This window comes from Vespula pensylvanica, chromosome 19 (assembly GCF_014466175.1).
Source record: "Vespula pensylvanica isolate Volc-1 chromosome 19, ASM1446617v1, whole genome shotgun sequence".
Lineage (NCBI taxonomy): Eukaryota > Metazoa > Arthropoda > Insecta > Hymenoptera > Vespidae > Vespula > Vespula pensylvanica.
Window position 1 is genome coordinate 1,259,630 of NC_057703.1, and position 16,973 is coordinate 1,276,602.

General features: G+C 29.2%; 1 protein-coding gene across 2 annotated transcripts in view; it reads right to left on the bottom strand.

The window, feature by feature from the left end:
- Positions 1-9,415: 9,415 nt before the first annotated feature.
- The window catches only part of LOC122635666 (putative uncharacterized protein DDB_G0277255), a 35,854-nt gene continuing 28,296 nt past the window's right edge, over positions 9,416-16,973 (bottom strand). For both annotated transcript variants that reach the window (XM_043826147.1, XM_043826146.1), the window contains exons 3-6: positions 11,961-12,217; positions 11,230-11,293; positions 10,846-11,094; positions 9,416-10,188 (exon numbers count right to left, since the gene is read on the bottom strand). In XM_043826147.1, coding sequence (XP_043682082.1) covers positions 9,697-10,188; positions 10,846-11,094; positions 11,230-11,293; positions 11,961-12,217 — 1,062 coding nt within the window. In that variant the 3' untranslated portion in view covers positions 9,416-9,696. The remainder of the gene's footprint in view (positions 10,189-10,845; positions 11,095-11,229; positions 11,294-11,960; positions 12,218-16,973) is intronic.

A 16,973-nucleotide genomic window follows, 5' to 3' on the forward strand; every position in this document is an offset into this window, starting at 1 on the left:
TATATATATATATATATATATATATATGATGATGATGATGCACCTCGCCGATATATAAATAGATACAATACATACGTCTCAAGTATGAGTTGAAATGAAGATAAACATCGTATGTACATATACATATATATAGTTATATATATATATATATATATATATATATATATATATCTTCTTAAACGGATGATCATTCCACGACTCACTTACAACCCCTCCCCTCATTCGATAAGAATAATCGATCTGTACATTGTATATCGATATCATCGTCGAAAGACTCGTGTATTTGTATTTCATCCGAAGTCATCCGATCGAGATCGAATCGAGATATTTCTTTCTAATCATCGTTTCTATTATTAGAACAATTCTACGAAGGATAAGTTGAATGGATTTAGACTTGAAATTTCTCGAGTTGTCTCCGATAATAATTTCTATTTCGAAACTTGAATGCACATACTCTATCTCTCTTTAATATACATAGAATCATATTCGCACATCTTATATTTATATACATATATATACCCACGAAAGAGATAGCCCTCTTTATTTATTTATTTATTTATTTATTTTTATTTTCTTTTTTTCTTTCTTTTTTTTTGGAAACATTCTTTTTCAATCAATCGATCGATAAGATTTATCCTTTTGCACTTTATCGATCTATCTATCTATCTATTTGTCTATCTATCGATCTATCTGTCTATCTATCTATCTATCTATCTATCGATCGTGGCCATATTGGCTTAATTGCGTTCTGGTAATAGCACAGTCCCTTTCACAGGCTCGGTCGTTCAGTGTGCACGCTATATAACAAAACCTTAATGCGACCCTCACCTATTTATCTATCATGCTACCGGGGCCACATTTCTTCCTAGTATGCGATTTTCGATCGTCGTTAAAGCCCTAAATGCGTTAATTTAACACGGTCTTTCTTCTTCTTCTTACGAAAACTTGATTATACCTAGCTATATGGCTTTTCCTTTTAATTTAATATTTCCTTGCACGTGCATATAAAAATATATATATTTATTAGATTGATACAGGAATAATTATAGTTTTTACCTATCGAATATATGGTAAAAACAGCAATTATTTTTCAACCATTCTAATATATATTGCATGTGTGTATTCATATATATGTACGTGTTTAGTTTTCGACAATTATGTGATTTTTATGACCGATAATTAATTGATCTAATTATTTTATTTATTCATTTACATTTTTTCCTTTTTCTCGCACAAAAATTTGTTTTATTTGACTAATTTCCGTATAGCTAGGATCAATTGTAGTCTCTAATTCTATAGAAGAATTTAGTAACACGAGCTAATCGAGATCGAAAGATATTCGCTTTTTCATTCTCGAAATGATCTCGATCTCGTACGACGTACTATGACTTGATAACGTCGTACAAAACGTGATTTCTTCTACTAATTAGAATCTGATAACGTATGTCGAAGAGGTTGACCGATACGACGATGATCATCGACCAAAAGAACACGCACGCACACACGCGATTAAACACGAATGAAACAACATTATTACCTTTGTGTATATAGTATACATACCTCTTAAAATATATATGTATATATATATGTGTGTGTGTGTGTATATATTATATATATACATATATATATACATATATAATTATGTGAAAATATGGTGAAATACTTCCATCTAATTCACTCGATAAAGAAAAGATCGAAGTTATTCCAATAAATGATGATATATCATTTTCTCTAGAGCGAATATATATATATATATGTATGTGTGTATATATATATATACGTATATATATATATATATACATACATATGTAAGAGAGGAATATTAATGATAAAAAAAGATCAAGTACGATAGTATTGTAAATACTTGTAAGAAGCCTTTAAGAAGAAAAGAAAAGAAAAAAAAGAAAATTATTAATAATAATAAAAAATAATAAATAATAACAATAATAAATAATAATAATAATATTAATAAATAATAATAATAATAATAATAATAATAATAATAATAATAATACGTATCCTTCGATATTGTCGATATTCGAAGTGAGATTTACAAACTAAGAGAAATATTTGTAATTAAATCTTTACTTGTTTTTTATATATTTAAAAATAGCGCTGAAATATTTAATATATTTGATATGTGCGAGGATATCTTTGTGATCTTGCACATTAAAAAAAAAAAAAAACTACGTCTTATAATATAGATCAATGATCCTTTTAATACGTGCTTGGTACGTATACTGTTTTGATTGCAGTTACTATTACACGTGAATACACACATGTAGATCAATACGTACATATACATACACAACATACATACATATATACATAAATACATACATACATACATACAGATATACATATATACATACATAAACACTTACGAACATGAAGAAGCAAGTAGCAATTTACGAAAGTACATACATACATATGTTTCTTGCATAGAACGTTATTTGAACGTTCTAAGTACAATTGTTTGCGATACATACGATAATTAATTAATTAATTAATTATATCATTAATTAATTAATATTCGTCGATATATGAAGGAGGAAGGAGGGATCTTGTTATTATAAATGTAATAGAGATCGAATTTATTGAAATAATCGTGTATAATGCTCGTCTCTGTCAAGAGCATTATAATGAACGATGTAATATATTTCATCGCGTTAGAAATTAAATATTACTCTCGATATATATATATATATGTATATATAAATATAAATATATATATATATATATATATATATATATTTCCGTCTCGATCGATATATTATTTATGTTCGAACGCGCTCGTTCGCGCGCTTTTCTTCTCGAACCTGATAAAAAAAAAAGAAAAGAAAAAGAATTATATAGAAAAGATCGAGAAAATTGTTGTTTTTCTTTTTCTTTTTATTTTTTGTTTTCTCTCTCTCTCTCTCTCTCTCTCTCTCTCTCTCTCTCTCTCTCTCTCTCTCTCTCTCTCTCTCTCTCTCTCTCTCTGTAATAGAGGTAAAATGTAATAGAGATAAAAAGAATACTCTGAAAGAAAGAAAAAATAAAAGAAAATGAGCTTTTATCTTTTTTTCAGAGAAAATTTTATTGTCATTGTAAGATGTTAAAAAGATTTATGCGCGCTCGCTTTTAAGTTAGCGCAAAATATTCATTTTTGTTACGGGATTGCAAGCTACATATATATATATATATATATATATATATATATATGTATGTATATATATATTTACTTGGCTTTATCAGTCTGATTATACATGAAGTTTAAAAAAAGCTTCTTTCACGGGTAGTTTGCAATCAACAACTTTGTTGTAGCGAGATGCACTTTCGCATATACACGAATTATTCATACAGACAGATACACATACATACACTCAACATGCATATACATAAACTTTGTATTGTAAATCTCTGAGAAAGAGAGAAATTTAATTGTCGACAAGATTTTCAACAAATTCTATATTTCTTTTTTTAAGAATGATATTTTATATATTTAGCGAAGCGAGAACATATGTGATGGTACGAATGATAATTTGTTCATTTATTTATATATCTATATACATATATCTATATACATATATATTTTTCTTCTGTAGAGTGAGAGAACGAAAGAGTGATGCGAGTTAAGGAATGCGAGAATAGTGAGTTATTTTTATTTACTTTTTGTTCGTTTTCATTTTCTTTTTCTTCATTCTTTATCTATTTTTTCTTTTTTTAAGAACGTTTAAAGAAAGAAAAAAGATGAAGATAAATGAATGAATTAAATTTCGCAGCCAACGCTTGTAAATAATATTATAACGATAAGAATATATATTTCCTCATACGTGATTCTCTACCTAAGGATACTCACGCTTCCACTTCTTCAAACGAACGAGATCGCTCCTTTTTCTTTTCCTGTAAGAAAAATAAAAGAAAGGGAAAAAAACTTAAGAAAAAGAAAACAGGAAAAAGAGTGCGATAAAAGAAAGGAAGATAAAAATGAAATTTGAAAAGAAATTTTCGAGTAACGAAATAGCTCTTATTTCCAAATGATTCGTATAAGACGAAAGATCGTCCAATTATTTTATTACTATCGCTTGTCTATCGAACTATATTTAACAAAAGGAAAAAAATTAAAAAAAGAAAATAAAAAAATAATAATAAATATATAAATAAATAAATAAAAGGAAAAAAGAGAAAGATCCATACACGATGATTAAATAATAATGAGCGTAAGCGAAATATTTTCATTGTAGCTGTACAAATTACTTTCTAGATGCGTTCTATTGTAATTTAACGACGACAGATTAATGATAAACGTCATTAGAAAAAAAAAAAAAAAAAACAGAAAAGAAATAATAATGAAAGATGATAGTAATCGTCGAAAATAAACCGGATCTTGTCTTATGGGGGGACAAATTTTTATAATGTTTTTTAAGAGAGTCTCTCGCAAATCGAACCAGATAAACATCGATAGAAATTTCAAGTATTAAAAAATAAATGAATACACAACACATGGGTGTCTGCGTGCGAAAAAACTATTCGATGATAATAACTGAAAAAAAAAAAAAGGAAAAGCACATAAACGATTAATCGATCTTTCGAAAATTTAGAACTAAATAGAAAAAAGAAATCAGTGAAAAAAAGAAGAAAAAAAATCATCGTGAATCATCAATTACGTCGATAGACTTTGTGAACTTCGTAGTTTGATCAATAAAATAGATCGTACAAACGAAAAACAAAAAAACAAAAAACAAAAAAAAGAAATCAGAAAAAAATTAATTAAATATTAAAACGTCGTATGCGGTAGTTTCTATCCGTAGAGATCTACACATGCATAAATCTCGAGCAAGTAATAAACGAAGTACATAATTATCTTAATTAGAAACAAAACTTTGACGAGGCTTGACACGACAAAGATATTTCGAGAATACCTTAGAGTTTTATCGTTTGAATGCAATAAAAAAAAAAAAAAGAAAGAAAGAAAAGAAAGAAATCTGTTATTAAAAGCACCCGCGGAAGAAAAAAAGTTAAGAAGGATCAAGCGAATGAAAAAATTCGTCTGTCTCTAGACTAAATAATATCAATGTAACGAGAGAGCAAAAAAGAAAAGAAAAAAGAAAAAGAAGTAAAAGATTATAAAAATGATCAAGAATTTAAATCGATCGAAGACGAAGAAGGGGAGAGGTTGAGAGAAACTCTGAAAGTTCAATTGGGAACACACACACGAACACACACTTACACGTACATATACACACGCATAAACACACAAAATCTTCAAAATGTAATAATGAACGAGAAGAAAGATCGAAAAAAGATGTTGACAGAAAAAAAGAAAAAAGAAAAGAGAGGGGAGGGGGAGATGAGAGAAAAGAAGGTTGGAAGCGAGGGTGAATCTTTTTAAGGGTGCGTAGAGAAGAAGGGCGCGAATAATGTTTGACTTTTTTATATTAAATATGTGTATATATATATATGTATGTATGTATACATACACACAGATGTATACATATACATATTTTCTTTTCTTAATCATTAATTAATTAATTAATTAATTAATTAATTAATTAACATTCGTTCGTTGGCTTGCACCGTATAGTATAATAATAATAATAGTAATAATAATAATGATAATATAATAATAATAATAATAATAATAATAATAATAAATGATTAAAACGCGAACTCTCTCACCGAATGCAACCCCCTTAATGGTTGGAAGGTCCAAACGAGGAGACGGGCTCGGTCAATAATCGGATAGAATTTCATTTTGATTATTAATTAAGTGATTATTAGAAAATGTCGTGAGAATTCTGTTCGAACGAGCCCTCTCGACGTGCTTAGAAATATTCGCGAAACGCCTGTCTTTGTATCAAGCCTTAAGGCTTTCGCAATAATATCGTTGGCCGCTGTCAAATGTGGTTTCGAAAGTATACTTGTGTATAGGTGATGATGATTATGATTATGATTATGATGATGATGATGATAATGATGATGATGATGATAATGATGATAATGATGATGATGATGGTGATGAGGTGATGGCGATGATGGTAATGATGATAATGATAATGATGATGATGATTATGAATACGAAATTATAATCGTGGAGATGTTTTGAATCGATACGAAGTTACGAATCGTTTTATGTTATATATAATAAAAATTTAATTAATTTCATAAAAATGTTCTCCATATATTATACTGTCTATTAAAAAGATTATTAATCGTGTTGTATTATGTGTTGAATGCGAAGAAAAGAGAAAAGGAAAGAAAAGAAAGAAAAGAGAATTGTAACGATTTCTTGAAAGAAAAAAAAAAAAAAAAAGAAATTTACCACTGAATCTAATATAAAATGATACGAATCGATTGATCGATTAAATCATTTGAAATATAAATCATTGTATACATACCGTAACCGTCCTCGCGCGTTAGATCGTCACTTCGAATCGATCGTTGTCTCTCCGGGGACGGTATTGTCCTAATTGCGTGAATTAGAAATAACAAAAGTAATAATAATTCAAAGGAAAGAAGAGAAAAAGATGAAATTAGAAAACGAGATAGGGAGAGGAAAGAAAAGGTGGAATCATCAGGATCCTTTAATGATTCCGAATTAAAAAGACACGACACGCACGCGGACACTCGAACGTCCTCGGTGAATCTTCTTGTGTGGCTGGTTCGTTGGATCAAAGGTTTCCCTTAATATATATTATATCTTCTATATATGTTTCCCACGTTCGAGATCGATCGATCGATCGAATCTATATCATCATTTGAAACGACGATCGAACGACGAGCGATCCATTCGTTTTCCACGAAAGAAATTTATTTCATTGTTGTTGCACACCGAGATCGAAGAGATTAAATAAAGTGAGAATGAAAATGTACGCGTGAATGAGAAAGAGGGAGAGAAAGAGAGGGAGAAAGAGAGAGAGAGAGAGAGAGAGAGAGAAGGATTTATGAACGAATTATAAATTACGATTATTTCTGATCGTGAAAATAAACAAGAGGAGAATGAACGCGAATGAAAGTAAGAGAGAGAGAGAGAGAGAGAGAGAGAGAGAGAGAGGGAGAGGGAGAGAGTATGTATGTGTGTGAGTGAGTGAGAAAGAATACACATGTATGTATAATATGTGCGAGAGCTATGGTTTATTCGGAAATGGAATTGAGGTGACTAATTAACGAGATGTTGTAAATTGTTCTATAGCAAAATGAAAAGTGGTACGATCGTTGCAACGCACAGATCGCGGAATCTCTCCTTCGTAAGGATCGAAATAGATCAAATATATTGAATCTTTATGATATGAGCGAGAGAAAGAGAGAGAGAGAGAGAGAGAGAGCGTTGCCTCGATTGTTTCAATGTTGATATGTCAATGCTGTGATGTTATCCTTTGAAACTAAAAACCGAACGAAAAAATATTTCCCTTTTCGAACACGTTCCCTTCGAATGGAAAAAAAAGAAAAGAAAAAAAAAAAAAAGACAGAAATCATCTAGTCCACAAATGATCCCACAGGAGAAAAAAGGAAAAAGGGGTGAAAGAACACAAGAGAAATCCCTTTTACTTTGAGAAATAAATATTTCTATTTACTGTAATTCCGCATAGCCCTTTGAGAGCAAAAAAAATATATGAAGGAAAAAAACATGCAAAAAAAAAGAGAGTAACAAAAAGAAAAAAAAAAAGAACAAAAAGATACCAAACTAGCTAGAATTTAATCGTATTTAATGTAAAGATTATTATTATTGTTACACATCTCAGTGATTCTCTCCTATGGTCGGTGATATCTCGGAGAGAGATGAGCGGTGAGATGATTATGACGACGACGACGATCGTATTATTATCGATTAATGATCGAGAGATCATCGATACATAACAATTATGGTCTACTTTCGTGTAGATTCAGTTGCATCGACAAGGAACTATTTCTCCGATAGGAAGGGGGTGTTTTTCTTATTATAGAAAATTCGTATGTAGGTGTGTATATATATATATATATATACATAATATATAATGTGTGTATATATATATATATATATATATATATATATATATATATACGTACATATAAAGAAAAACGTCGGAACCTTTTTCTTTCTCTCTCTCTCTCTCTCTCTCCCTCTCTCTGATATTTTACCGATAACCAAATTCCTACATTTGTCGCATTTGTAAATAAAATTTTTATCATCACACGGAGATATTAGAGTATAATTTATTTATTTACTTTTTCTCATTTTCTTTTCTTTTTCTTCTTTCTTTCCTTTTCCTTTTGAGCTCACTTTGAAATACCAACACGGTCAATCCGAAAGGTAAGAATAAAATAGATCATATATATATATATTTACGGGAGACAAAATTATTAATTTTATATTCTCTCGTGTAAAATATAATAAACGACAACGTCATTACAAAAATTTATTTACAATATCTAGGTACTTACAACACGTGAATACGATTAGGTGCAATCGCGTTTTTTTTTCTCGTACATCCTTGCACATTACATAACTCGGCTACCAGTTCCTTTATCGTATTTATTGATTTTTAAAATTATTTTTTTCTTTTTTTTTTATTTTCTTTTTTTTCTATTTAATTCCATTCATACGTATCGTACCGATTCTTTGGTAATAAGATGCGCCAGCACCGAGTCTCTCGATAAAACGAAAACGCGATAATTAAAAACTTACTAAAGAAATGTTAGATACGATTTTTTGTTTTTTATTTATTTCTTTTATCGAAATTCTATCAGGGAAATTATTTGTTTGATTATTATTTACATAACAAGTACGGAATACCCTTATTAGATACTGTCCAATCGGATTGCACGACGAGATTTTTTACAGAGACACAGTCGAGGACAGTATATGTATGTATAGATATATATATATATATATATAAGAATAATTTAAATTTTTAAGCGAACTTAATTACAAAAAAAAAATAGAAAAAAAAAATGTTTTACGGGGTAACATAAATAAATAGGCGATCATCTCGCGGGGTATACAAATGACATCATCCTTGCACTAATTGTTTACCACTCGACGGAAAATTAATCTTCCTAAGAAGATTACATATTACTAATAATAATAGTATTTAATAATAATAATAATAATAATAATAATAATAATAATAATAATAATAATAATAATAATAGTAATAGTAATAATACATAATGCATAATCGCGATCAAAAAAATTCATACGTAATCTTGCTCTAAAAGCAAAATATTTAATAGTACATTTAATATGCATCTATATATTCGTATATATATATTTTTTCTTTTTTTTTTCTTTTTATTAATCATTTCGTAGATCTACCTTTGGTACAATTTTTCTCTTCTACTGACTACAATCGTGATTCTCTTTGTTTCGTAGCATAATGAATGTCGATCATGTTCTTTGATAATTATCGATTATTCTTTTTTCTTTCTTTTTTCTTTTTTTTTTTTTTTTTTGTTCTTGTTCTTTTCTTTTTTGGTAGAAACAGAAAAGATCGAAAGATCTTTTCTTAGATCGCTTTGAAAAGGAACAACGACGAATGCGTTACGTGTAACGTCTAACGTAAATAAAGAATGCAATTTTAAGTATAAATCAGGTAATAACGTTAACTTCTTAACATTAAAGAATTCTTGTACTACATCGTAATCTCTCATGAATATTATATCTCTCTCATTACATACGAAATGAGAGTATATTTTAGTAAAAACGAACGAGTATGATCGTTCGTTAATAATCACTCATATGAAGAGATAATTTTCATAATCGTTATAAGCAGCTGTTGAAACGTGTTTCGAGGAGATCGGCGTTGAAGGGACACTCAGAGGCAATTGTTGTTGTTGTTGTTGTTGTTGTTGTTGCTGTTGTTGTTGTTGTTGTTGCACACGCGACAATTGCAATGGTGGCAATTGCGTTGTATGCGGCACAACTATTCTCGATTGTTGATTGATCGAACCTAATGATAGATGATGATGATGATGATGATGCTGATCGAGCTTGTGAACATTGTTGTTCGTAGTACTCGTATTGTTGTTATTATTATTATTGTTGTTGTTGTTGTTGTTGTGATTGTGATGATTGTTGTTGTTATTGTGATTATTGTTATTGTTATTGGTATGCTGATGAAGAAGAAGATGATTATTGTTTTCGCTCTGTGAATAATGACGATGATCACCATGAAGATTTAGCCGCGACATCGCCATACTGATACTCGAGTCCGACGCCCACATACTCTGAAAATGACGAGGACCTTTGTGTTACTCCAAGCGAATTTGACTTTCTATTGAAAGTACTTATGAATAATTCTTATAATATTTTAGAGGTGAATGGTAGACGATTGTCTGGCGGAGAACAAATTCTGCCGAAATCATATACAATTTCTGCTCTTTGTTGGAAGAGAAATCGTATGATTCATCGTGCAAATTCATTCTACTTTAATTCAACTTCTAATGATATAACACATGTCATTTAATTATAACTTAATTGTACCTGTAATTGATTCGTCTAATTTCTAATTAAAACACTCCTTCACTTCATTCTCCTTTCTCACAAAATTTCTAATGATATTGTGAATTCCTTCTGATACCTAACCCGTGTCATTTACGTCGAATTACTGTTTTTTTTTTTTTTTCTTAATTAAACGTTTAATTATTTTTTTTCCAATATATAATCAAAACACTTGTTCGTTTTATTCTCCTCTTTTGGATATTTTCCGAATAATTTTGCAATTTATTTTCTAATGAAATCTAACTCGTGTCATTTATACACGTTGAATCATTATTTAATTGTACTTTAATTTTGTTTAATTCGTGGTAAAATTTTTTCTTTTCTTGTAAAGAAATATCTAACGAATCTCCAGATAAAATTTGATAATCTATTAGATGTTTCACCTTTCTCCTGTGTGGATTATAATCGGGATTACGTCGTATACGTAAGTGTCTATCCGCGCTCGTCCATCGTTGCGTAACTTTAAGAGGTGAATCATCTGGATGAAGTTTCCTCTGGTATTCCTCTCCTTCACAGACTTCATATAAAGAAAATTGTTCGACCCGTTCTTTCGAACTATAGCAACTCAATAACATCTGGATCAGTTCGTCCACGGTGGTCTGTTCGGAAACGAGCAGACTCTTGTACTTTGACTGTAAGAGAAAGAGAGAGAGAAAAAAATAAAAAAATATATATCCCTTCGTGTTTTATCTCACGCAATTACGTACATGCATGTACTTTTTATATGTGTTATTACAAACACATCGAACGAATTTTATAATACTTACGCCAGACATGAGAGCACTATCGTATATTTTCACAAGCCCACCACGACGTGTCTGTAAAGAAAATCTGCAAAGAAAAAGAAGAAAAAGAATTTTCTTGAGATTATATTTACGAGAGAAGAAAAAAAAGAGAAAGAAAAAAGGAAAAAGAAACGAGATCGGTTAAGTCGGTAAGTTCAAAAGGATATTCGTTGGAAGATATTTCTCATCCCTCTCCATCCCCGCTTCTCCACCCCCTTCCCCTATTTTACTTCGATTTCACCGGAAGTTTCGAACTACGACGAAAATAACCAAATGAAATGAAACATACGACGGGGAAGCTGAATTTTTATTAAAATCTTAAGGAAAAGAAAAAAGAAAAAAAAGGAAAAACTCGGATTGTTTTCAAATATTTATAGATAGATATATCTATTACCTAGAACATATATATTTTTATCAAACGTATAGTAAGTCTTTTTTTAAGACAGTTTATAGGCGTGAAAAAAAGAAAAATAAATGGACGTCTGGAAGAGTTAAAGGGAAACAAACTCGAAAGTTCGGGGTGGTCTTTCTGAAGAAAGAAGAAAAAAAAAAGAAACTTAGTGTTGGCGTATATATACTGTACTATGAAAGATGGAGAGATAAAAACTCGTATTTCGCTACGTATTCTATTTTCAATGAAATAAAATTCATTTCCAAAAAAAAAATGGTAATATAAAAAAAAAAACAAAAAAGAAAAAGAAAGAAAAAAGTACCTGGAATCGCCTCGTGGATGACAAGATTGAAGTACAGCAGGTCTGGCATCCTCATCGAGTGGCAAAATCGTACGTACATTGGCCCTTCTTACTGTAACTTCCATGGTCATGTAAAAAAGTCTTGGGTCACGGTGCCTCATACGATATTTGTTTAACAAATTTTGAACAACCTCGCGACACGTTGTCTCATAAGTAATGCTCAGGGTTTTGTACTCGATATCTGGTCGTAGACAATTTGCATACACCTTTATGGTCGTCTGTAAATTCATATACACAAAAAAAAAAAGAATAAATAAAGAAAATATAAAATTAATATCCTATTTATTTAAAAAAGAAATTAAGAAGTGCAGAAATTTTTTTTCTATGGTAATCTCATCATTCATGTTATTTATACGTATACGATATTCATATAATTCATTACTATTATCTACATGTTGAAATTATATCGTATTTCATTTTAGATACGAAAAAAAATAATTTTATTTTTTATTAATAATAATCTCATATTATTGAATTTATCGAACGTAAATATACGTATTTGAATAAATTTGTTAAAAAATACGATAAAACTAATTTTATAGAAGCTATGCATCGTAAGTACTTGAATCGATTTATTTCTATTATAATATTAATTGTTTAAAATTATATTTTTTTGTACTAAAAAAATTATTGTCCATTTTCAACGTCTCGATATATTTGTTTCATTCACTGAAAAAGACAATACTTTCTCTACGAATCTCTATTGTAATGAGAATGAATTTTTGCAGATGTGTGTACATACATATACATATATAAGTCACGTGATGAGACAAAGAATATATATATATATATATATATATATACACATGCCATGCATTTACATGAAGTTCTATAAAAGGTTAAACGAGTCTTTTTATCGTCTCTGTGTTGATAAAAAAAAATAAAGATATTTTTCTTAAGAAATTAAATATTGTTTTATATATATATATATTTTTTGTTTCGTCGACGATAGTTCGAAAAAATTATTTGAACTTTTTGGTAAAGGATGGAGAGATAATTTGCCTAATATCGTCATTGCTTTTAACAACAGCCATTTTGAATATGCTCGTGCGGACAAATTGCAACACGTTCGTCGTCCTCCTGTAATTAAAGGTAATTAGCTAATTACTTTCTAACGTACACCCACGTCTAATATATCAATCGATAGCTAAACACGCGATTTTTTAGAGGCCGCGATGACAGATCGTGATGTCATCGCGTATAAACAATATTCGCGGAAAATATATTTCGACATATCGGCGTCTTTCGATTTGGTTATTACGAACAATTCTTTTCTATTTTTCTAGATTTATTTTTGAGATACTAAAACGTTCAAGGATCTTTTAATCTGTTGTTTTGCGTTGAACTAATTGTTATTGATTGCCTTTTGTATCATATTCGATTGTTAGACACATATATGCATACAAATATGTACACACACGCACACGCTATGCACATACACAAACATGTATATATATATATATACGTACAAATATATTTTTACTAAAGTTTCTTACTTTTTCCAGATCTTCGTGAATTCTACGAATTGGAAAGCACAGAGAGAAGAAAATAGAAGTAATTTCTCACGGCTGTTCTTCTTTATCCAAGTAAATCTGTCTCCTTTGAAATACACGTGCGAAATGAGACGTAAGAGAAGTGGAACGAGAGTGGGAGAGAGAGGGGGAATATACCTCAATAGAGTGAAACAACATTCGACACGTAAACAACATTAAGTTATAAATTCCCAAGAAATATTAGGCCGAGAGTGAAAAAAAGTAAACAGGATCGAACGTGTTTTGGCCTTGAATGAAACTACAAACTTTTCAGTTTTAAGAAGTACATCAGAAGAATAACATCTCTCCAGAAGTATACGAGCATATTCCTCCAAAATTTCTACGATAATTGTCTACGTTTAGTTTCTCGTTTAATATTGTATATTTTATTTGTTACATTTGGATTATTAATATATATCCTTTATGTGGATTTATACGTATACATTTATTATTTATACGTATACAATTTATACGTATACATTTATATGTAACATACGTGTACATATATATACACCTATTTATATATATTTATATGCATATATATATACAGACTTTTGATATTAATCCGCATTAATAATTTTCTTGAATATTTTAGATTATATATTATAATCAACGAGCTTATACATCTCTCTATGTATTATTGATCCAGATTTAGGATAATATAAATGCTTTTGAATTTCTCAGGTTATAGTCAACGAGCTTATAGAACTTGACGTATTATCGACCGAGATTTAGGATAATATTAATTATGTTCTATTTGAATCCTTTAGGTAACGCATCATATAATTAAGGCATCATGTATAATTGAGTATTATCGATAGAGGTTAGAAGAAACATTTGTCTCTTTGCGATCTTTATTTTTGCAGATAATCAATTATAATGATTAATTTTCATAGTTTAAGGTAAGGTAGTATCTGTTTCAACAGTTTTTAAGTCCATATATAATATTTTTACTGTTTCGATATTTTCGTATAATAGATCGAAAAATTTTACGAGCGATGTTGCAAATTACGTTCTGCGCATGCGCGGGAGGACCTATGTAGTTTCGTAATATCGGCGTCATTTTGGATTCGCGAGTGCTACGGGTTTGACGGAATTGTGTCGCTCCGTTAATTACAGATAATTAGTATATTTTTTCTAAAGTGTTACCTTTGTTTTATATATCAATCGATTGCTAAGAAAGTGATTTCCATGTGTGAATGTTCGCAGGTCGTGATTAGATCGCGTTTAAAAGATATTCGCGAAAATAAAGTCGTCGTGTCGTGTTTTTTTTTGGTGTTAAGGCGTCATACTTATTTTTCGATTTTTCCAGCTTTATTCTCAAGACATCGATACTCCAATTAATAATTCTTCATTAATTAGAGGCGTCCGATTATATTTCGTCTTGTATTCATCTGTATATATACATATATACAAGTAAGTACACACATATATATACACGCATTATACACACATATACACATACATACATATACACATCATACACATATACACGTATACACATACATACACACATATATACATACATATAAAAATCTCTTTTACGATATATATACATCGATATCTCGTACATACATATACATAATCACATAATTAACTTTGATAATATAATATAAATTTAATAATAATATAAATTTAATACGTAATAATAGAATATGAATAATTTTTCAGTTTTCTATACATATGTATATGTGTATATCGTATTACTCGAAGAATATAGAAGGTACAGGCAAAAGTAAACAATCAGTACATGTAAACAATCAAAGAACGATCGAGAGCTAGACCTTGGCACGACTTCCCGTTTGTCCCTGTTAACAAATGACTCATTCTCGTTCCTGTAAGCAACTTGTTCAGACCTATTCGTACATCTTATACAAGAATTATTGGTAAGTTTAATTTCTCATTTCATTACATGTATGTATATATAATATTTTATTAGCTTCATTTAACAATTTATAATTTATTAATCGTATTTATATATTCTACTAGTTTTCAACATATATATATATATATATATATTAACGTTTCTATGTTAAATACGTATATATTTATACATATACTCATCATATATACATACATTCTTTACTTTTTAACATTTTCTATGTTTCTTGATTAATTTTGACATGGATCTCCATACGCAGCAACCTCCTTGTGGTGAGATCCGGTAATCGGTATTGCGTACGTTTATTATGTATTTTACATAATTTTACGTACGCACTGCCGAGCGAATGGCTGACGTTTGATGTATTAAGAAATTTTTAAAAAAATGTTTTATATTGTAGTTTTATATTGAAATGTTTTATATTGAATTTAAGGAATATTAAGCAACATAGAATAATAAAAAATGCTTTAAGAGCATAAAATAAAGTAGTTAACTTAAAGTAGAATATAATTTCAAGATACGTTTAATCGTTCAATTAATATTATAAGTATTATAATTTCAATGTTACTGCTCCTTGTCCAGTTTTACTTTAATGCTATATTTATTTCGATTTATAAATATTCATGCAATTAATTTATATGAACATATCCTTATTGCGATCTTATCTATTTTTAAGTAATAGATACAACGCGATTTTGATCGTTTGCTTTTATTCATTTATTTTAATATAGCTTACACAAGTTTTACAGTTACATCTATTAAATATTTTATTCAAAATTTTATTATGAAAGCATACAAAAAAATATATGGTACAAGTTTCCAATTTGAGATCACGTAATTTGAATAATATTTTTTCATAATAATAATTTTTAATAATACATAATTTTAATAATACTATATAAAAAGAAATAAAATTTTAATAATACTATACATATGTTAATAATATCATATAAAATTCATAATAATATATAAAGGTTTTGTAAATAATACAAGAATTAGAAAGTTCAATAATATATAAATAAAAAATAGAAATAAACGCCACTGCTTGCTTTAATAATTTTTACTCAACAGGTCTTCAGTTGTAGATCGCGCGCAATGCGATCTTAGAGTCAGTGCTTGTGCGAAACAGTTTGATTATTTTGCAACCGAATAGGTTGCTTTAAAAATAAAATCAAATCAAATCGCGAATTAGAGTCAGTGTTGTTCGCCGAATAAAATTTCTCGGTCGCGTTAATAAATCAAAAGACAAGAATTTATGTCATGTTCTTGTTAAAACTATTTGTTCGCCGCGTTGTTAGAATCATTAACACACTTTCGGCCAATTCGGGAGAAGAGGATTGCGTTGCGATAAATATTGTTATGGTCGAAAGTGTGAATTTAAAAATTCATCCTCTTCATCTTTACCGACGAATGTAAAGCTTCGTCTGGATACAATTACATGTAAGTATATTTCTTTCTTTCAATCGTAACTTCTCTCATTCATCGTTTAAATCATATATATATATATTTTTTAATCATTTTCATTCATTCACAAATATATTGGTTCTATATGGAACATAT